This window comes from Nothoprocta perdicaria, unplaced genomic scaffold, assembly GCF_003342845.1.
Source record: "Nothoprocta perdicaria isolate Ctin4 unplaced genomic scaffold, notPer1 scaffold_60, whole genome shotgun sequence".
NCBI lineage: Eukaryota > Metazoa > Chordata > Aves > Tinamiformes > Tinamidae > Nothoprocta > Nothoprocta perdicaria.
The window spans coordinates 1,102,126-1,125,428 of record NW_020455866.1 but is presented as its reverse complement, the minus strand read 5'-3'; the positions used below and the strand labels follow the sequence as shown (position 1 = coordinate 1,125,428).

General features: G+C 43.3%; 1 protein-coding gene across 1 annotated transcript in view; it reads left to right on the top strand.

The window, feature by feature from the left end:
* The window catches only part of MRPS28 (mitochondrial ribosomal protein S28), a 57,153-nt gene extending 34,893 nt beyond the window's left edge, over window positions 1-22,260 (top strand). The window contains exon 3 of the mRNA XM_026049685.1: window positions 21,591-22,260. Coding sequence (XP_025905470.1) covers window positions 21,591-21,744 — 154 coding nt within the window. The 3' untranslated portion in view covers window positions 21,745-22,260. The remainder of the gene's footprint in view (window positions 1-21,590) is intronic.
* Window positions 22,261-23,303: the final 1,043 nt, after the last annotated feature.

Genomic DNA, 23,303 nt, shown 5'->3' with positions numbered 1-23,303 from the left:
CACTGTTCTCCCTGGCTAAAATTTAGTGATTCACCTCACCATTGAAAAGAACTTTTCTTAGAAATGACATAACCCCTAACATGACCTCCCAGAACCTGCTTTCAAATTGACTGTCAAATTGAAGAGCACCTTGGAGCCGGGGGAGCCAGCGTTTTCCTTTGCATTTTAAAAATGTTTGCAGAACTGTGTTGGGATGAAGGTTGTAAGCAAGATTTTGCTCTGTTTGATGTGAGAAGAAAAGCCTAAAGAACGATTGATTTCTTCATTAGTGTGTAGTTTTTTTCTGTGCTAATTTTACATTCACAGGTTACATTAACGTATGTTTATAATTAGACTGGTGTGTCTCACTATGTTGCTAAACATGTTATTGGGTTTTGCATGAGATAACAAATATTACAGAATCACAGAATCACAGAATATTGCTGAATGCTGAGATGAAAGTACTGTCTAAGGTACTGAAAACAGGATTTTTAGTGCTTTGGATAAAGATTCAGTCTCCTGCATGCTGTGAAGAACTACAGACTTTTGCTGTAATAACAGCATTGCCTGGTTGCACTTGTTCAGTGTTAGGCTTGTTCTGTTTAGGACCTGTCTATAGGAAACGGTGCCAGTTAARATCTGAATTACTTCATCTTGGCAAAACTAAATTATTGAGCTCTTCTGAGATGTGCAGAAACATTTGGTACCCAGAGAAACAAAATGAAGAAAGGCAAATTCTCAGTCTGTGAGATCCGGTAGAAGATAAGGCAGACAACTTGTAAGAAGTGGTGTAACGAGCTCTTACTCCTCTATTCATAGCGTAATTAACACTGTGATCTTCTCCACCACGTGCACATTGCCTGTATTTACTCTTTGTGAGTTTGGTCCTTGCCTTCAGGGCACACGGGAGCACTTCTTCTGTGGGGATCAAGAGGAGCTATTTTGCTGACATTCACTGTTTTAGAGGGAGGCCTCAGKTTTTGTGCTTGCCTCTTCCACATCCAGCGTGCCGTCCAACTCCATGTCAGCTGCTCTTGTGCCTGAGCTGTTGTAGATGTGATGGTCAAGTCTTCTACCTGAGGGGAATCAAATGGAGACTGGAGCGCTTTCTTCAGGAACTTTACTTACCAGGAGATATCTTAGCCATTTCTCCTTTAAATGTTTAAAAAGTTTTTATAAGATTTTGCTTCGTTTGCKAAGCTATATCACTTCATATGGGCTTCTAGCCTAACTGCTGCATCCTAAAAAGAGGGAAAAAGGCCTCTTCCAGGAGGAAATCAGAAGAAACTCATTACKTGCTAGAATCTTGTCTAGCAAGAAAGTTCCTGGCTATCAAAGCAGCAGATAACATTAATGAGAGTGAATTAATTCTACTCTTCCATATAAGGTATTGATAAACTTAAATGTGCAGAAAGTGCAGTCTTCACTTTTATTAGGGGGCTTGTGTGAGTGATAGCCAGGAGAGCAGGCAGCACTAGTTACCTAGTGGAGCTCTCTGTATCCAGGCCCATAACCAGGCCCGTGCACTGTTTTGTGTGCTGCGTACTTCAGTTATGGGACACCCTGCCAGCCACACACACAAAAGCTGTTCTGATAATTGAAGCCAGTGTGACACCAGTTTTAAAAACGGTGTGTGGTGGGCCTGYGTAACAGCAACTATCATTTAAATGTACATTTTATATAATGCAGAAAATTGTATCAGCAGTTAAAGGGAGGAAACAGGAAAAGGATTGGAGTGCAAGATACTGAAACAACAACAAAAACGCTCAGGTTTCACTTTCTCCATATATTTTCCCTCTGTCATCTGAATTTAGTTAGTGTGCTTAAATAAAAACGTAGGACTTCTTTGAGCAACAAGCTACTTAATCGATTTCAATTTTTCTTAAAGCTATTTATATTGAATAGGGTATATTATATCCTATATTCAGCTTATATGCTGAATATAATATGTAGAGGATGTACAGTCTTTCTGATGATTTCTATTATGTATCCAATACTTGTTTCTTAACGGAAAAAAAGGACACAATTTCCAATAAACCAGTGTGCAGGAATTGGCAGAACAGAATAGCTGTTAAATTTCATTTATGCTGACCCGTGGCCAGTAACTGTGTTTGGCTGCTGCGTGGCTGAGGTGGCTTCTTTTCCTCCCAGATGTTTGTTCAGAAATTGAGCCAAGCTCCTGGGAAGATGGGACAGTCAACTCAAGGTGGTTAAAGCCTGGGATGTTCCAGAGCCACGGGGCGAGTGTTGGTCCTGTGGGATCTGCCAGGGATCTGCGCTGGTTTCCCCTTGCCGGGCCTGTGCTGGTTCCCRCAGGGGCTCTTTCGACTATCAGCACCTGAGTCGGAGCTTGTTCTCCCAGGAGCAGCCCCTGCCTCTCCTGGGAGCTAGGATGGTGCTGGAAGAACCTGCACCAAGTTCCTCAGCATTTCCCGCCCTTCTGACACCATTTTCCCTCCAGTTCTAATTTTTGACCTGGTTTTTGTCTCACCCTTGTGTCCCTTATCCTGAATTGTATTCCAGTGTAGATGCATTTTTTGATTCTGTGCACCTCTTGCTTCCCATCTCCATTTCTAGGTGTAAGAGCATAGTCAGTTCTGCTAGCTCTGTATTCACTCTCAGCAAGGAAGGGGATCTGAAAGCCTATTGCAATAGTAATTTTGAGCAATTTCTGCATCAGAAACAAGAGAATGTAGCTTAGTCAGTGTTTGATAGCTGTAGGGTATCTATAGATTTTTTTTCCCCAAAGATAGTATCATGCACTCCCCATAGTATTATGCTGTACACTACTACATAGGCCTAATGACTCAGAAATGGGGAAGCCAAGGCATGATTTTTCTRTGTGTGTCTGTGTGTATAAACGTACTCATTTTTCATGTGCAAACACAAGCATGGMAAGGAAGTCAAGGAGAAAGATGCTTAGAACTGTTGTTCTAGGTGCAAAATCTAGCACTCGGAATCTGAGAACTGCTCAAGTTGCCTGGCCATTCTGAATTTCCATCTTAATTTTAGCTAACAAAATCTGATTCTCCTGAATGCACAGAATGCACTTAACGTAAGGAACAGCCATTCAGTAATGTATGTTCTCGTTATAGCTCGTTGTTTTCTTTTCATTTTGAATAGTGAAATAAAGAGCAAAAATAAATTCTGGTCGGAAGACACAATTCCTTCCTCTTGGGGTTGCTGTGATCTTACCATTGCAGTAACGTGTTTCATGGTCACAAATGGACTTACCTTTTCAGGATCCTGTGGGCAGGAGGACATATGAGCTGAGCCCCAAGCGGCCAAGGGGCAAGTGCGGATGAGAGAGAGGGCTGCAGGTACCTCTGTGCACTCTGGCTATTCCGCTTCCACCTCCCTCTGCTCCGCGGGCACCCGGCTCTCCTTGCAGCCCCGTGGGCAGGGCAGCTGCCCCTGCAGGCAGCGCCAGCGCTGGATCCTGGCCGGCACGCAGCTGCTCCGCTGTGTCCATAGGCAGGGCTGGCACTGCTTGTGGAGGCAGCTGCTTGGCTGCCTGCACAGCTGGAGGAAGGGTGTTTGCTACCAGCAACCGCTACCAGGGCCAGGGAGACTTCAAAACCTCCGTCCATGGCCTCCTTTTTCATCTCCCAGCTATACTGCCTGGGGCTCCGAAACTGTTTGATTTCATTAGGAAATGTAAACAGTTAGTGGAAGTAATCGCATGCATTGAAGTTACCTAGTTCGTTCTTTTTTTCTTCTTCTTCATTTAATTAGTTTAGGCTCGTGACAAATTCACTGCAGGGTAACTGAAAATTTCAGCAATAATGTCCTTATTGCTTAATTTTTAATCAGTTGAAATGTTGTATCGAATTAAAAATCTTTGTCATATTTGTAATATCTTTTAATTCTGCAGCTGGGGTGCTGTTCACAGGAGTTGCAGCACTGCCCGCAGTTCCCATGCCAGCTATGCAGGGGAGGTGTCTGTTGTCACTGTCCTTGCCTGCCACACTTGGCTCTTTGTTAAACGCACTTCTGTGAGGCTGAAAGTCCCAAGCACAGATGAACCTGGAGCTTTTCCTTCTGCCCTCGGTTATGGAGAAGGAGCCAAAGCCCCTGTTACAGCTCGTGTGGCCCCGTTCTGCCGTGTTTGATCAGCTCGCGAGCAGCCAGTAGCCGGTTGTGTGCGGAAAGCCTTGTCCATATGAAACTTCCTCCCGGCCCATTCCCAAGTTACATAAGGCTTAGGATGAAAGAAGAATGGGGATTAGTGAAAAGCCTGAGAGTGCCGTGTGTGACATAAAGCCATGGCATCATCAGTAAGTGACACAAAGGCCACCGCTAAGCTACTTCAGACTCTGTGGATGGTGTTGAATGAAGTAGCAAAAAGCTGCAGGGAACACTGAGCTTTTCCTTCAACGTGGGGAGTAGTAGCGAGAAAGGGAGCAAGATTTAATACTCTATTATAGTGGCCCTCTTCTTATTTCTGTGCATTTTCTGAGCCCGTTGCAAGCTTTAATAGAGACCTACTGGCATAAAGAGGGTGTTTGAGGRGTAAATAGGCAAGAGAGGATCCACGTATGGACAGAAGTGCCTTTCCCTGTGTGATGGGGAGGCCGCCACGCCGTGGGCTGCTGCAGCAGCACCAACAAACACCCTCTGGAAGAATGTGCCCGGCCCTCCACTGATGCTGCTGAGAGGTTGTGGGGYGCACGTCAGAGGGATTCTTCCTTTCTTTCACACCCACCTCCTCCTGCTCCATAGAGTCACACTGAGTTTCTGTATTGTCTAGCAATATTTGTAATATGCAGAGTGAATATATTTTCTTTCATTTTTTCTTTTTTTTTTTGCTGTAGGTAAAAATCTCTTTCCCCTCAGAAGCCCTCAGAGCAACATACAAGCTTGCTCTCTGGTTTCTAGGCGGACATGGAGAGGAGCGTTATTTGGCATTATCACTGAGTGCAGCTTCGACTTTGATGTACAAATGAGGCCCGTGTGATGTGGGACGGTTGTTGTTCCCATCGTAAAGCCATTCTTCAGCAGTGATGCTTGTGAGCCAGCAGTTGTTCACTGAGTGCCTGTTTGTGCTGCACCCAGGCGAGCTGGCTGCGGGTGCCTGGCTTTGTATCTCCCATCGCTGGTTGCTCAGTCACCTCCTCCAGGGCGAGAGCTCGCGGGACCCTTCACTGCTTCTGATTCACAGAATCACAGAATATTCAAGGTTGGAAGGGACCTCTATAGATCATCTAGTCCAACCTTCCTGCTCAAGCAGGCACACCTASARCATGTGGCACAGGGTGGCATCCAGGCGGGTTTTGCCCYACACCAAAGGCCTGAGCTGCAGCAGTGGGAACCCCTGGCCCCAAAGCCCAGGCAAGGAGGATGGACACTAAGGCAGGAAGAAGTGGTGAGTTTAGGCTCTGTATTTCCTCCTTCTGGACAGTATAACAGTGATTTACGCTTCACAGTAATCTTTATCACTGTGTCAGTCACCAGCCCAATCCTTAATGAATCACTGAATCACGGAACCATTAAGGTTGGAAGGGACCTTTGGAGAGCATCTAGTCCAACTCCCCTGCCCACACAGGGTCACCTAGAGCACAAGGCACAGGATTGAATCAAGTACCTCTTTTTTTTAAAAAAAAATATTATTATTGGATAACGCAGAATTTGCCTGTGTTGATTTCTGTGAGAGCCCAGAGTAGTAGGTGCTGCTCCCACTGGTTCTTTTTGGGGAGGAAGGGAATTGGCACAGTGGGTCTGGCTGCAGAGAGGGGAGGCTCCATTCTCCGTTCTGCAGTAGGCTTCCTATAGCAGTAATGTTGAAGGAAACTTATGCCTGGATAGTTCAGTGCTAGAGAATTTTTCTTTAATTGTTTTTAAGCTTTCAAATGCTTTTTTCTGCCACCTTAACTTCCTTAGAATTTTCCTTCATGATATAAATATTAGATTTAATTGTGCTTAAATTAATAAAGTACTCGAAAAAGAAATGACTAAAGCCAGGTATCCTCCATATTGACACTTCCTTTAATACTTCAGCACTTTATTAAAATAGGTTGTGTATGTATTTGGAACTTATTTTCAGTATGTAAGACAATTCATTCATGTCTGTCGGTCTTTGCTGGAGGCAGAACTGGAAAAGTTGGCTTGGGCTGTACAATTAGTATAGACCATTATGTTAGATATTAGATAAACGTAAAAACACTATCCTTCATAGAGGACTTTAGAAAACAACATGGAAAAATATTTGTCAGGGATGAWCTTTAGTGCGAAAGGTGGGACAGGAGGCCTCCTGACATCTTTAATTCTTCTGATTTGTGTGAAGATTTTAAAAAGTGGCTGGTCAATAGGGATGACTTACTTTCAAGAAACTCTAGARCAAATACTACAGAGCATCTGGCTTTTCCACAGAACAAGCTTCAATAATCACGCCTATATTCTGGAAATAATTATTTCTGCGAGTTATATTTAAAATACCAGACTGCTTTTCTGCCCGAGAATGTTTTCTTCTCAAGTGCCACAAGTGGGAATAAACAACTAGTAAATTCACTCTCAAAATAGTCTGCTGAAGTGCCTCTGTAAATGACCTTGAAATAGTGTGGAACTTGATGGGAAGTGTGGGCCCAAAATATGGATGCAGCTCTTGGCTGGAACTGATTCTGTTGCCTAAAGTTTGCTCACTCCATCTACCTAGCTCTCCTTCCTTTCCATTTACTAGGTAATTGTTGGAAGAGACTGAGTTTTTGAATTTCATGTAAGTAGCTCTAAACAGTATATTGTGAGGCTAATCCGTGATTTGGATGTATTTTCAGGCTCAGCATGACCCTGTACTATTTATCAACAAAACTTCATGGTGTAAATATCTTCCCAGCTTCTGTCGCTCTCCTTGTCTGTTTCTCACACGTGCTATGAAGAATATCTGTTGTGCACCAAAGGATGAATATAATGCTTACGTCTTTGTAGCTGTTCTTGTTTTCTTTTTAATCCAAAAAAAAAAAGATTAGAAAAACAAATTTAAAGCCAGGAGCACGTGAACATTCACTGTTGCCGTAACACATCAGTATCTTGTTCCAGGCTTACACACACATGTAGTTTAAATAAGTTCTGCCATTGCTTTTCTATTTGCATGTGTGCACATGCACCAAACAGTTTACTCCTATAAAGGAACATCTAAAGAAAGTATCTTTTTACCACTGTGTGTATCAGTCAGTCATTTCATAGAAACGATTTAGATAATGAAATCAGGAAAAAGTAATGTTGAAAATTTTCCGTGGTTAAATAAATGGAAGATTTTCCAGTCATTTCATAGGACCCATGCTAGCATCTTGAGTTACACCAGAGTCTTCCTCTCCTGAGTTGGAAGATGGCATCTTTATAATATAGTGCTGCAGTGAGGAATGGCTTTTTTCTTAAAGCCTTATTAGAGATGCAGGTCAGTTAGCTGACTCAACAGCATCATACTCAYACTCACCTACATGCAGTGAATCGGCGCCCAGCGCGTTTGCTTGTGACACATCCTTCTGCAGCATGCCAGGGACAACCCCAGATTGAAAAGATACAGAAGAYTGAATGCTAAATTGTTCAGTTTGATTCAGCCTTCATGATTTTTTTTTGTACTTTTTTACAGTGCAGGTTTGCTATTAAGATATTTAGCTCMGTGTTACCGTAGTTGTTGTTATATTTGATATTTGAGTGTGATAGAGAATGAATGTTACAGCTGCTGCTCGTACTGCAATATAAAATGTTACAAATACTCTTCTTCCTTCAAAAAGAGGGTTGATTTTTCAGAAGGCTTGGGTAGGATGGGCTTATTTGAATTGCCAATTGTGATAGTGACATATTCAGTAAATATTTCTTGACATTCAGTAAGTGTTTTCCCAGCCTCTTCTCCAGTCCCTCGGGTAAAATAAATTTGGTTTCTGAAGTACAGATGAAATGTTGAAATTACACCTTAAAAAGCTGGAAGGAGAGCTCGGAAAGAATTATTTGGAGCTAAATCTGTTCTCTGTATCGTGACATGACTGGAGTGTGAGGAATGAACTTTTTTCCTTGGTGAAGGGAGCCCTTGCAGCTTTCAGAGCCCCTTCCCCAGCCCTGGAGCAGCACTAGAGCAGCTGCTTTGTCGCCGTTTCCCCAGCTCTGCGGGCGAGAGCCTGGCTGCTCCTTCCACATGGGCATTCACCAACTCTCCTGCTTCTCTTGTCCATAGAAAGCTGCTTTTGAAGCTCAGAGAGTCCAGTGCACAGACTGATATAAGCCCTTCTGCGAGGGCTTTCTATGTTCTGTCTGACAGTAACTGCAGTGCTAGATGAACTGTAACATTTTTTATGGTTTATTTTTGATTTTTTTTTGATGAGGCAGAGACTTCATTCTTTTGTTCACATGCTGTTGTGCGTCATGTTGCTAAAATCCTGTTAGTTAAATAATAGCTTGAAAATGATTCCTGAGCAAAAGTGTTGTGTTAAGGTTCAGTTAATGACTCCTAAACTATTTCTTCCCATATGTTATTAAGACAATTTGTCTTGATTGGTTATTCAAAGACCAGTCACTAGTAAGTAACATTTTAACTATTCTCTCCATAGATGAATGGCAAAACTAATGGATTGTGAAAGGAAAAGTAATTCACGTATATACATGTTTAAATATGTATTAGTATGGATAGCTAACAATACTGGAATGGAAAAAAAAAGATGTCAGAGAGGGTAAAGAGAGGATTCAAAAGGTGAGATCAAAGCATAGTCTGGACTGCTTGGAGAAGCAGGTAGGTAGATGTGCAGAAATTCTATCAGCCTTATTGGAGCTAAATTTGAGTGTTTGATGTATAGTCCTTGATGCTCTGTGGGGGTAACAGTGCTGAAACATCCGCCCCTGGGGAAGGAAGCAGAGTGTGTATCCTGGGTCCAGGTTAAATTTCTGCAAGTGATAAACAGCCCAGCAGATCCTGAGGATCAGTCCTGCAATACCATAAACCGGTCCCTGCTTCCTGGAGGTAAATTGTGCTCTGTTCTGTGTGGGTGTTTTATCAGCCAGGTAATCTGAGTTTATTCCCAAGTGTGAGAGCAACTTAATTTGACCTCTTCGATTACAGCTGAATGCCCAGTTTTGTCTCTATGATGTTCTTTATTCCTTCTTATTACACCTAACACCATTAGCTTCAAATGTTTTTTCCTGTGCTACAGCCATGATATTTTAAAATATCACATTTTTTTTTCAGAGTGAATAAAGTACTTTGGAAATGGCACATTAATATAGAATATTTACATAAATTCAATTTTCTGTTTGTGAGAAACCTTTTAGAACTTTTTTTTTCCCCTCCACTTCAGGAGTATTACAGATTGCTTTACTGTCAATACTTTCCTTAAATCTTTTGTGGAGTACAAAAACCTCACTGTGCTTTTTATAGAGAGAGTGGTAGAATTTCACCCCTCGTTTAAAATGTAGATAATACATTGTTTGGAGAAGTTTGTTTGAAAAAGTAGTTTAAAGTGGAATGGATTGTCACCTAGGCACTCTGTGTGTATATGTAGTGGGAACTTGATACTGTGGGAAAGCTCTAAGGCACCTTCTAAGATGATGGAAAAAAATACCGTAGTACAATTAGCTTTACTTACAAATGAGAATAGGATTTTGTTAGTGTGATTAATTACTATACTTTACCAAAATGTAAGCAATTGTAGGGGCTGAAAGTCTTGAAACATAGAAAGAAAAGATTAAGAAGTAAAAGGTACAGAAGAAATCTTGCTCTCATACTTTTGCGGACAAATACAACCACAAGGCCTGAGTTCTGGGATAGATGAAGATCAGCAGTTCCCTTTTCAATTACTATACTTACTTGAACAGTGAGTGAGACATCACAAAAACAACAACAAAAAATGTTTTATTACTTAAATAAAATTGAATCTTCACTACAAAGCTGGTGTATAAATCAAGACTTGCCTTTACTGCAAGACTAAGTTCTAGCATTTCAGGTCTCCTTTTTATTCTAGGCTTTTAAATCAAAATTCTTTTGGTTTTCATTCGTTTTAATGAAATTGTCCCAGTCTGCTACATCTACAAAGTCCTCTCCCTCTCCCTTTCCCTCTTCTTTGCTCTCCCTCTCCCTCTTTGCTGGATTACTCTTGAGCTCATTGAGTAATGGATGTAGGGAAGACCACATGTCCCGTGTCATCTCTTTGGCCTTGTCTTCTGATGTGAACAGAAACAGCTAGAATCCACATTGATGATTTTTTTCCTCTTGCAAAACGAGCTAGTAGCAGTTCAGGCCCAGCTCCTCGGACTTGCCATCTCCTTTGTGCAAGCATATTTAGAGCAGGTTTGGGGAGCTGATCCAGAAGAAAACTAACTTTTTGGTCACAAGGGCAACATCAAGAGTGAGCAGGTCGTGGTGAACGGAGCCAGTTCAGACTGTCCTTTTCATACCTCAGATTTATGCTGGATTAATGTGGATTAATAAAACCAGGCAGTACTAACCTCACAGACTGTTCTTGCGGGGCAGAAGAAGGACTGGAGTAGCAAGGAGCGCGACCTTCTCTTTCATCTCTCCTGAGGTAGTTCAGCACTGCAAAGGCCGGGGATTCACAGCCTCGGCCACAGCACCGTGGGCTTCAGAGCAAGCCCGAGGAAAGCTCAGGCAGCAAATCGAGGAGCCTGAGGGTTTTCAGGGCAATTTGGGAAAAGGAAAGAGATTGAAAGATCAAAACTGAAATACAAGGGGGCCTGTGACCTTGAGGAGAATATGGGAGAGTGATGAGTAAATGTGTTGTGCTTCTCTGCAAGTATTTCTAAGGCCATTAAGTTTTCCACTTCACTACCAGTAAGTCTGCAATAACTCACTGGCAGGACCTATTTAATTTACTATTCCTAAAAAGTTTTTAAACTTGCAAAAAATTGTAGTGTTTTCTGTAACTAGATGTGAACATACTAAACATTCATTTTTAGTTTGCTGAACTGAAACATTTCTATAAATTTCTCATTTATATATATCTATAAATTTCTCATTTATAGAAAAACATAATGTTCATTATAACAATATTGGAGATCTTTAAAGTCTTGAAATATCTTCTCAGTGTTTTCAAGAATGTAAGTGTAATTGCTTGGTATTTTGCAGATACTGTTTAAAAGAAAAATGGGGTCAGGGACCTTTAAGTAGGTTACTGTGATTTAGCAGAAAATAAACTCCGATCAGATAAGGGAAGATCCTTGCAGAATTTTTGCCAACAAAATGCATGTGCACTTTTATTTTCTTAAGTAGCAAGCAATTTAGCAGAAGAGCTTAAAGATCAGGACTTGGATGCACTACAGAGGAATGAAGGAGATTGTGGCCCAGGGTATTTGACGGTTTTAGCATACGAGCAAGGTTCAGGCATGAAACGCTGGGCAGTGATAGAAGGCAAAGCGAAAAAGAGAGGCGGCATCCAGCGGCTTTTCCTCCAGTAGCACAGGAGATAGGCCGGGATGACTGGTCCTTCCAGGAGCAGGTCCTATCAGCAGCTAAGAAGTCATGTTCTCACTGAGTACAACACCAAAACTTGGAGATGTGTAGTGATTTCTGTCTCTGTTTTGTGATCGGAGGCAGCTGGGTTGGAAATGCCCGGTCTATGGCGCTGTGCAGGGTGACACAGGCCTAGGCGGCCGTGCTGCAGAGGGCAGAGCCAGGCCTCGGGCGCTGCGTGTCGGCCTAGTGGCCATTCAGCCCCTATGGGGTGGTGCTCAGGGCCGCCCCTGTGCGTCCCTGCGTCCCTAGGCCTGGGCCCTGCGACCCCTTGGGAGCTGCAGTCCAGGGCAGGACGCATCGGGGATATGAGCTTGGCAGGGAACAGGCTGAACGAGAGCTAAACCTCGTCCTCGGCTGACTCCCCGAGAAGGCTCTTCCCTCGTGTTCCTCAGAGCTCTTGGTCTCAGGGCGCTGGCTTACGGGCATATCGGGTTTGGCACCACAGGGAACCGGCTGGCACGGCTGGGCAGTGCAGGGTGCCCGGGCTGGATCCAAACCCGGAGCGCCCCGCAGGGAGGGTGCCCAGGCACGCATGTGATGGAGCCAATGGACCTGCCGGGCCCGCGCCCGCAGGGCCCAGGTTCGGAGCCCCTGCATMACCCCTCCGGAATGGACATGCCGGACTGGTGTCCCCAAACCCGGGGTAAAGCACCACGGGGACTCCTCTTGCGTGGTGGAGCAGGGCAGCTGCTCCGTTTCCCCGCCAACAGGAGCTCCTGAAACCTGTTCTCCTCTCTGGAGAAGGTGCACGAAGGAAACGCTACACGCTCAGAACTACAAATGTCGTATTCTTTTTTCCTGAGGCACAACAGGGATCTATTTGCCTTGAGCACGTTCCCAGGAAGGTGAGCATTTTGGAGGGCGGCTGAAAAGCCGAGCCTTGTTCCAGATCTGCATCTCCCTCTCTGTTTCGCCCAAAGTAAGGGGGTTGTAATTTCAGACCTTGGTTAATGAGTTACAAATATTTGGAGAGGCAGATCAGTCGCTGCTAATTGATTTCTGGACCACTCGCTCCCGCTTGGGAAGGCAATGCTCGTATTAAGAGGAGGCACGAAACCGTCCAAGCTAATGATCTCCATCGGACTATTGGATTGCACCACCCAGGGCGCCGAGGAAGGAGCAACTGGAGAATGGACGGGATGAAAGCAAGAATACAGCTCCCGTAAGCGGTAACTCCAGGAAAAACTGCCAGTTTCTTCTAATATTTTGCATGTAGCTGGAACATAAACAAGTGAAAAGTCATATTTAAAATTCACTGGGCCGGGATTAYCCCCACAACCAGAAAGTCCTTTCTAAAGTGAAGAAGAGAAAAAGCAACATTAAAGTCGCCGGCAAAGATCTGATGTCTTATTTAAATAATTTGTTAGATCTTACCAAAAGAAAATATAAATATTCAACTTGGAGGACGGTCTCTTTGCCCTGCCTGGTGGGAYGGCTGTTCTCTGTCTCTATGTTGGACTGGTTTTCCTTGCTTTGAGGCCTGAACTTCCCAGTCGTGCACGTTCCCGTTTCACTGCTCTTTGCTGCTCTCTGGACGAGTGACCCAATGGTCAGAAAGGCAGCAGGATTTGTGGAGTTTTGTCTGATTTTCATTTCTCCTTTAATTTATGATTTAAATTTATAATCAAAATCCTACAAATGTATCCATAATATATGAGACAGTTTACTATCTGTAGTTCTGCATTTAATGACTGTGATCGTCAACATTATGGCCATGAAAAACTCGGCTGAGTAGAAGAGTAGACCCGTCGCCCTCAGATCGTTGAGTGAAAATCACACACACGCTCCTAACGTTAATTAAAAGGATTAAAAAAAATCCTTTCCTGTAAAAATAAGCTAAGGCCAGTAACGCAGGAGAACCTTAACCCTTCTGCCTGCATGTGGCGGAGCCACTGTGGCTGTTTGGCTCCCTGTCCAAAGGAACAAATGGAAAGAAAGGGAAGAGGAAGGGCAGAGGAGCGGCCTCCATGGCGGTCTGTGGGACCTCTCTGGTGGGGACTAAGCGGGGCCTGTGGTGGGAACGGCCGCGGTGATGGGAGAGCAGCACGACGTGTTGTTAGGTTGTCTTTTTCCCTTCTCCTGCAGTAGGGAGAGGGCTTTAAGGCAGCTTTGTGGGCCGGGAATGGTGCGTGGCTGTTAGCGCGCGTTCTCCGTGGCAAGGCGCCATGCCAGGTGTCATCAGCACGCTTGTGTATCCAAGATCACCATGTTTTTTGGGAAGCACTTGACGTTGCCAGTCCAAAGCGCCAAATCCAGCTTTTATTCTTGGTGATACTGAGCAACAGAAACGTAGACCTGTCCCCTGGGCTCTCAATTAATTAACTTTTGCCCATATTTTTGCCTGGCATTTTGCTGTATTTTTCTGTCACTAAATGCATAGATTTTGCCCTGACTTTTTTGGTTGACAGCTGTATCCCCTCCTAATGGACAGGTTCTGATTGGGAAGGTGTGCTCTTGCAGAACCAGTTCACAGATTACACAATTTAAGATGGAGAAAATGAGATGTGGGTCATTTTCAAAATGACTCCAAAAGGAGATATTTTCACATTAAAAATTCTGGGAATTTTAGGGAGAGTTTGGAGACAAAACTGTGAAGGACAAAAGGTTACGTGAATGTGTATGATAACAAGTCATTAATTACGTTGTTTCTCAGTTTGCTTTTCTAATCATAGAAGCTCTAGCTCCTCTTCTTTACCTCAATCTTTTTTTTTTGAACACTAGCTTACTCACTGCGGAGCCTCATTCATTACAAGTTTTATCACTTGATATTTTCATTTAAYGAGATATTACATTTAATGAGAATTTATCAATGACTCTGTATCAACCAGTTAGCTACAGAAGGTGGTTATAGAAAAATGTTTATAAAAAATGCATGAGCCAGACAAGGAGTRGGGAAGGAAGAGGTCCTTGTGAAGTGCCCTGGCAGCTGCTGCTAATTTGTTTCCAGGAGTTCTTCACCTACGGCAGCCAGTTCTGCTATTCCAAATATGCCAACTTCTGCCTGCTCTTASACAGCCTTTCTCAGCCCTGAGGACTATTTCTTATTTATATCTCTCTATCACAGCACTAGTGCCTTGTCTAGAGCCACAAGGCTCTTTATACATGGTTTTTATACATTTTCCGGTTTTATTTTGTGAAACTTTTTTATTATTATTTTTTAATCTGAAGCCTATCTTTCCCCTCTTTTCCGGAAGTGTCCCTTTCCAATGAAGGCCTCTAATGTTAGTAAAAGCAGCCTTGTGGATAGTTTTGTCCCACGTGTCATACTCTTTCTTGCCAGTTCTTGAAAATAYAAGTGACAATGTCAAACAATACGTATTTTTTAAATTCCCTGTAAGAATTTTACATTCTTTCTGAACAGGCTTTTATTTATCAGGAAAACTGTTTCAATGAATAAATAAGTGTTAGTTAGCTTACAAAGAAATGCCCTTGACAAAATCTGAAAATGTCCCTTTTACAGAGACACCGTGACCTTTCTCATCAGAAAGTCTGCTCTGTGCTGCTCTGCATTGTGCATTCAAAATATAAGGAGCTGAGATTGCTCCCAGGGCATTCAGAGTAACGGCACACGAACAAGTGTTTGAAACTGAAAAGATGCAACTTGACATTCCTTAAAATGCTGGGTAATGGTCCCAGGGTTTTAAATACAGGTTTTTATTTGAGATTTGCAAGCTCAGAGATGCTTCAGAATGGTCTTTGTGTGCTTAAGGTAGTAAATTTAATAATCTATTGTTAGATAATGCATTTTTGGGTGCARGTTTCTCTTCTAACTGCTTTTAACCTTGTCATTCTCTAGCCCTGATGTTGATGCTGGCTAAGCTAAAATCTTGGATTTCTTCCCCCCGAGCCTGGTGCTGTTGCCTGAGCAGTCGCACGCGCTGCATCCTGCAGGACAGCTCCGTGTTCCCCGGCTGCGACTCCGCACGTGCCATGGGCGAGCAGGACGGTGCCCGAGGCAGCCGCGGGGCAGGCGCCACGGGTCGGTCCAGGGACACTCTCTGCAGGTTTCCCCCACCACGCCTCGGAGGAAAGGTTATAACTTCCTTCTTTGTGATGTGATGTGCATATTAAAACTGAGATTATCCTTTCTCTTCAAAAGATGCTTTCCCAAAAGCTTTGGTAAGAACTTTTATTATGAATCAAACTGTTTCTTGCAGAGGCTGTAGCAAAAAATTACTTTTGATCTGTTGCAAGTGTTGGGTGCTTTGTGTTTTGTCTGAATTGAAAGTGAGCATTTACACTTTGCAAGTTCTTCATAAGGAACAGAAACACCTGCTGGGACTCCTAATGTCCACATGGAGTGCAGCAGAATTTGGGGTTAGATGTTTGTCACCATTGACTCTTATTTTTTCCCCCTCCCTTAGAAACAAATGCCATTGATTGGTGTCATTACACAGCAGAGAATGGCAGCGACTTCGCCATGGGTTGCCCAAGGGTTTTCCATGGCAATCATAGAAGTTTTTGTCAGACTTTGTATTTACCTTGTTTTAGCTATGGACACTTAAACTTCCACGTTTCGACTATACCTTCATCTGCTGTGTTATGAAGTAGCTGCCAGTCGCCTTAATAGCCACAAGTGGAGGCCAAGGCCCCTGGGCCCCACAGAGAGGCCAGTCAGGACACTGAAATTGAGGTGAGCTCTGCAAATGTAAATGGAGATAGACAGGGGGTGACTCCCAAATTCTGCTCCTTTTATCAGCCTTTTTGGGCATTTCTGATGGTCGTTGGGAAGATCTTAAGGATATGCCGTGATGTTTGTGTGGGCAGCTCTGGTTGGCTCTGCGCATCTGGAAGTGCTCCAGAATGTGGGAGGATGAAGTTATCAGGATCTAGCTAATATCCCCAAACTTTTTCAGGAATTTGTGTCAAATTCCTGCTTTGTCAGAGGTCAGATATGAAGCAGGGCTCATCTTGGTCTTCCTCAGGTGCCTAAAACCCAGACTGGCTTTAATAGCGTTTGCCAGAGACTTTACTCAGGTGCTCTTGTTAGAGAGCACAGCAGGTTGGTGGATCTTGTTTGAACTGATGCTTTCATACAAATTGTAAGCACTCTACTTAACACTTCCAAGAACCTGAGATGAGTAAAGAGCATTTATCTGGCATTTCTATGCTTTTTGCCTTTAAAAAGATGACTTTGACACAGTTATCTTGGCATATGGAGCAAAAATATTCTGAAAACTGTCTAAGTGAATGTCAGAAACAGTAAATGCTTAGAGGAAATCAGAAGATATCTGCTTGCTGTAGTTCATGGAAAGGCAAAAACAAACAAATGGAATGGGAAACAAATAGAGTTGAAGTGGCAATGAGCTGATGATGAGTCACAAGAAAAAAGATTGTGTTTTCTGCTGGAATGGCAGCAGCCTTGGAGTATTTCTGCAAAGTATTTCATTGCAGAGAATAGGGATGCTTTGGAAATCCTGTTTTGAGCATCCATCCTTCCTTAGGATGACTGGCTGCTGATAATAAATTATAYGTGAGCAGAATTTATGGCAAAAGGGCTTTCGGGTCATCTCGGTGAGAGCCATCAGATTTCCGCAGGTAGCCTTGAAGGGAAGCAAAGCTTTTGTCCTGACATCTCCTCAGCTGAAGCCATCAGTGGCTAAAAGAGTTTCCTCTTGGCGATTTGTTCCAGTTGTTAATCAGCATAACTGATAAAAAGGTTATTCCAACTTGCATTTGTCTGACCTCAGTTTCCTGCCATTATGGGCTTTTACCAGATAGATTTAAGGGTCTTTTATATCAGTATTTCCTTGCTGTGATGGGATAGATGTGCAGATAACTCACACCACAGCTACGCTGCTTTATTGCTGGGTAAGTTCATTTAGAGGTAGGCTTGTTCTCTGGTGCTGCCTCATAGTTTCTATATTGTGAGTGAGAAACTACAGATTTTATATATATATATATTATATATAATTTATATTATTTATATATATATAAAAATTATAAAAATGTAAAAAATCCAAATTAAATTCTCTAAATCATGGCCTCTATGGGGGAAAAAATAAAATGAAAAAGTGTAATTGYTTCCTATTCTAGATAGACAGGCAGCTTATTAGGTGTGGAACAGATGCTGTGGAGGGATGGCTGGTGGGTGAGGGTGGTCAGAGCAAGCCCTAGGAGTCACCTTGTTTAGCTTTGCCTTTCAGAGGTGCTCACTCCAAAGAAAGCAATGGACATTGAAAAGTAGTAATGAAAGAGAATGAATACAAGCTAAGATATTCTGGTYGTCTTTCAAAATAGGGCTCTTCTAGTTTTTCTTATATAGAATGGAAAGATATCTATGTAAAGTGCTTTTAAAATAACGTTATTAAATTTAATATTTAACAGGGCCTGGTGAGACTGAACTATTGCTGTAATTGCATTGCTATTTTTATGGCTTGGTTTCCAAGCAGGTTTATTAAATTTAAAATAATAATTTGAGTGTTATTAATAGAAACAGGACTGCTGGCTAATTTACATGCAGTTATAACTATCGAGTGCTTTAACAAAAWGACTGCAATTTAGAGCCTGAATAAAAATTCCTGATGCTGTTTAGTAGTGAGGATGCTTCCTCCACATGTGACGTAGCAGGCCTGCAAAACTGCCCTCCTCTTTTCTTTGCAGCAAAGGGTACAGTGGTGATCAAAATATCATTTTTAGTTGTAGCCTCCTGGTTTGCAGACGCTCGCTGCCTTCTAAGCTCACTCACCTTGTACACCCAGTGCTGAAGACTGAAGTGATTTTGCAGTTAGAAACCATTGATTCCTCTGTAGCTGTCTTGACAGTAAGAGCTGAAATACAGCGTTCCATGTAACCGTGCTCCATCTGTCAAAAACATTACGTTTTTGTTTACAGGTATGTTTTGAGGGGATGTTAAAATATGAAATCTATTAATATTTAAAGTTTATTAAAAATTACAAGCTGAGATCTTGACTGCAAGGTTATTTTTGTTGTTGTTTCCTTTCATGCTTTGGCAGACTTGAAGTTTCAGTGCCAAAGTGAAGTGGAAGGGTAGGTTAGGGACCAGGTTTTGGTGAGGGAAAGAAACTTTGGAGCTGCTTAAGTTCAGAATATATGCTATTTATACCTGCTCTGCCAAGAAAGGATCTACTTTTTGTTCAAGGTAAGACACAGTAGTTGGATATGGTCACGCAAAGAAAAGAAAACCTTAATTTCAGTGTAATGCCAGCACTTTGGCTGTGATTTCACAGAATCCCAGAATGGCTGAGGTTGGAAGGGACCCCTAGAGATCCTCTAGTCCAGCCCCCTGCTCCAGCAGGGACACCCAGAGCACGGGACACAGGGCGGCATCCAGGCGGGTTGGGAAGGYCTCCAGAGAAGGAGACTCCACAGCCTCCTTGGGCAGCCTGTGCCAGGGCTCCGTCACCCTCACGGCAAAGAGCATCCGCTGCTTCCCTCTCAGCAGTGTTCCCAAGGACGGGCTGCCGGCCTTCTGGTGCGCTTCACATCGGCCTGGTTGCACAGACTTGGAGCTCAGCCTTAGAAGACGGTTCCTTTGGCTTCTCCTCAAGTTTCCCTGCCCAGACCTGCACAGGGGAACGTCGCACGTCCCTGGCTGGCACTGGAAGGGGTGTCTGGTGGTGGGTGTGGGCAGGGGCCCGTGCTGCCGAGGCCTCCAGACCTCCCTGCCCGGGGCCTCCTCCACAAGCAGGGTGCCCGGGGGCTGTAGGGAGGTGTAGGGAGGTGTAGGGAAGTGTAGGGAGGTGTAGGGAGGTGTAGGGAGGTATAGGCCATTCCTGGCTCCCAAATGCCACCGCTGTCATGGAGGAAGGCACGAGGGCGGCGGCCTCTTCCCTCCTCCATGGTGCTGGGCGTCTCCCGGAGTGCCTCTGGGCCCCACAAAACAGGCCCTGCTTCCAGCCTCTGCCCCAAACACACGTGGTTTCCTCTGCTCTGAACTGCTTTGTGCGGGGGGCAGAGTGTGATTACAGCACCTGGAGCTCCCTGGTGTTTCCTTTGGCTTCACAGAGTGGTGGTCAGGGCCGCTGCGAGCTGTATTCCCTGGTGTCCCTTTTTGCCTCTTCCTSTGATCATTTATCCTCATGTTCTTCAGGTGTAAGGATCATCTGTCACAACAAATGTTTGCATCCACACCAACAGACAGTTGCGTCAGCTCCTTGAAGTGATGCCCTTCAAGGTCTCCTTGTCACCAGGTGTGCAGTGGCTGAGAGAAAAACGCTTTAGTGATGGGGCTGAGTGTGATTAAAGTCCCTGGAATCTGTGTCTGAGTGACTGCAGCAGCATTTAAAGATTGTGACGTTTTTGTGAAAACACARTTGTTTGGCTTTTGCATTACAAATATGCTCCAAAGTCATGTCTGGAAGCTTGAGCAAAGTTCTCACGTACTAGACACTATGAAATCTGGGGTCTTGTGCTTAGGATTTATTCGTTAGCTTTGCTTATTAATCATAAGAGAAGTACAGTTCCTTCACAGATTTTCCTCACAGTTCTTTCTGGAGCTGTATAGTGCTTCCTGATTAGAGAAAAAGAAAAAAAAAAAGCTGATCACCACATGGTGACAAAACACACTATTGTCTAACAGCAGGACCACAAGGAGCTCTTGCAAGATGAAAGAAATATTTGGTATTTCAGTTGCAAATGTATAGCTCAGTATCTTTACTTCTCAAGCAGTTGCTGTTGAATCAGGAGGAGACTTGTAATTCAGCGTACATTTGGATTAATATTCTCTGGATGTGCTGGATTATGAAGATCTTCCACAATAGCATCCTAGTTTATAGTATTGGTGAGCTTTTTACTTTTTTATTTCTTCTCTAGGAGAAAGAAGAAAAAGGCAGATTAYTGTTTAAAGTTTAGAAAAGTTTAGTTTTCCAAGGGGACCTTGGTTGATGTGCCCAACAAACTTCAGACCCAGTTCAGTTTTGCTCCATGACAGTAGGTGGTTACCAAGTGACAAGGTTTGTCTGCCTAAATTGAAAATGAGCAAGGTGGAAGTGTCACTCAGTGAGCTTTAGAAAACTATTTAGTTCAATAATAGTTTAGAAAACTATTAGTTTAGAAAACTSTTAAGTTTTCTGCAGTTTGTACCTGGAAGATGGTTATTTTGGTGCTTTTGCTCAGGATGGTCAGGCTTGATGCCTGAACCAACTTGTTGGTTCTTTTAACTTGTTCTTTTAACAAGGAAAAATGTGTTTGGCTTCCAGACTTTAAAAATAAGAATAATCCTCAGTTTCATTGCTGCACTTGGATCAGTAGCTCTCCAAGAACCTTATAAAAGATGTCAGTATTTCAGAAATCTTCGCTGATTTGGCACAATCTGTCTTGAAAATATTTTGAGCTCTCGCATCTCTCGCATCTCTTTCAGACTTAAAAGGAAAACAAAAGAAAGAAGATTAAAATAATAAACCTCAACCCTGTGGGCGGAATGTTTCATTAGAATAGTTGGGGGGGTTCTTTTTAATTATATGTATGTAAAAAGTTGGAGACAATACACACTTTTGGGGGAGAGAAGAGACAAGAGGAGTTGCCTGCCTGAGGCCCAGGGCTGGAAATACAAGTCCTACTTAGCTGGCATGATGGTTTGTTGATAATAGCAGTGTCACCAGGGATCTAATGATGACTTGTCCTCCCCTTTAGTGATATATTGCCTTGCAGATAATTGTGTGCGGGATGCCACGTGATACAATGACATGTTTTGATAGAAGATAGAAGAAGTTTCCTATGTAATAACTGCCTCCGTTCCCTGGGCAGGATTATATCAACAAACATGGGCTCTGACCTGCTGCAGAGTGTGTCCTTTCACTGGGGCTCTGTGTAGGATTATCAATGCATTAAATGTATTTGCTCAATCACTGAGCCTTTTTCAGCCTTTTCCTGTCTGGCATTTGTGTTGCTTTTTAATGGAAGCTGTTACTGATGACGAGTAAGGCTCGAAGGAGAATACTGTATGCACAAAAGGGAAYGCTTTAAAAGACAGAGAAATCATAAAAACAAACGGTGAAGCGTCTGGGAAACTCAGGATTTAATCTGTTTCTGTGTCCGAGGTCCCTGTTTGGTGCTTTTGCGTTGTGATTATACTCCAGTATAGCACGCATTCCCTGTGGGCTGCTGCTGCAGCCTGCAGCCAGGAGCAGGGGCTGCCGAGATGCAAGTTTGTCACTTACCAAAGCCTCTCTTGTCCTCCCTCCCTGTTTCTCCACAGAAAATACCAGAAAGGAGCCCGCGTACGGCTGAGACTGCTGGATCTGGAGCTCACATCTAGATTCCTGGGCGCCACAACGGACACGACTCTGCTGGAAGCTGATGCAGTGCTTTTAGGGCTCCTGGAAAGCAAGCAAACAAARCAAAAGGAGTGAAATTCATATAAATAAAACCAGTTTATGTGCCTGGAGCGAGTTATACTAATTAAATGTTCCCTCGGGAAGTGACTGAAAAGTTCCTTTCCTCTTGGCTATGTAAATAGTGAGATCAATAAAAGACAGTAAATACATGGTACATTATTCTCATTTTTTTATTCACTTTTATTCACTTGCTTTTATATTTACATCTCAAGAAGTCCCTTTAGGTAGTGTGAGCTAATTGTTTGCATATTCTTGCTTAAAAAATTCCAAAGTTTCCAAAGTCTCATTCCAAAGAAATGTGATCAAAATCACTGTGCTTCCATGTAGGAATTCCAGAGCTTCTTCACCAAACAATGCTGAGGATTCCTGATTTCAGAGTTACAGTGCAGAATTTGTACAGCCAGTATTGGTATTAATCTGTATTACAATACCTGCTTTTATCTCTGTCATATCTTTTTGCAGCATTTGCTATCTGAGAGCTTTTCTTCTGATTTCTGGTATATGCAAATCTTAATTCTGCATACTTATTTGCATAGTGCCTAGCAGGTGTGGTGAAATTTGTCATTTATAGCATCAGATGAGCAAAAAAAGGCTTTAAATCTTAAAATGTATCTTTAAAAATTTGAAATAAAATCAGAATTATTAACATTATATACTTTGCCAGACTGCAGTGACAATCATTTCTGATGATTTGTAGTAATTTAGCAAATTGTGCATTGAGTTAGGTGTATATTACTCAAATCCACACGGTTTTTCTCTTGGAGCAGGCACCATTAGCAGTGATGGAAGCACATCTGGAGTACTGTGTCCAGTTCTGGGCTCCCCAGTACAAGAGGGATGTGGAGCTGCTGGAGAGAGTCCAGCGCAGGGCTACGAGGATGATCAGGGGCCTGGAACAGCTCCCCTGTGAGGAAAGGCTGAGGGAGCTGGGCCTGTTCATCCTGGAGAAGAGACGGCTGAGGGGGGATCTGATCAGTGTGTATCAAGGGAGTATGTATCACTCTTCAAGGGAGAGAGTGAGGAGGAGGGGTTTGGCCTCTTTTCAGTGGTCGTCAGCGATAGGACTAGAGGAAACAGCCACAAATTGAAAYGCCAAAATTCCACAGGAACTTAAGGAAACACTTCCTGACAGTGAGGGTGACAGAGCCCTGGMACAGGCTGCCCAGAGAGGCTGTGGAGTTTCCTTCTTTGGAGATCTTTAAAACCCGCTTGGACGCAGCCCTGTGCCCCGTGCTCTAGGTGACCCTGCGTGAGCAGGGGTTTGGACTAGATGACCTCTGAGGTCCCTCCAGCCCTTATGATTCTATGATTCTGTGATGTAGCTCCTTTAGTGTCTCAAGAGAAGGTATTTCTGTATTTCATTCACACAAGGGAAGAGGCTGTATGGGATCCAGTTAAAAATAGGGTACCAGAGAGCCAGCCATGTGCTACGCAACTCCCACTTCGCCTGTCTATATATCTATAGGCTGATATTGATATAGAACTATGGCTTTATCTATAGACCTATATAGATCTGTATCTAGCTACTTGGATTAGAGGTCATCGGAGAACAAAAAGTGTGAATAATTCTGTTA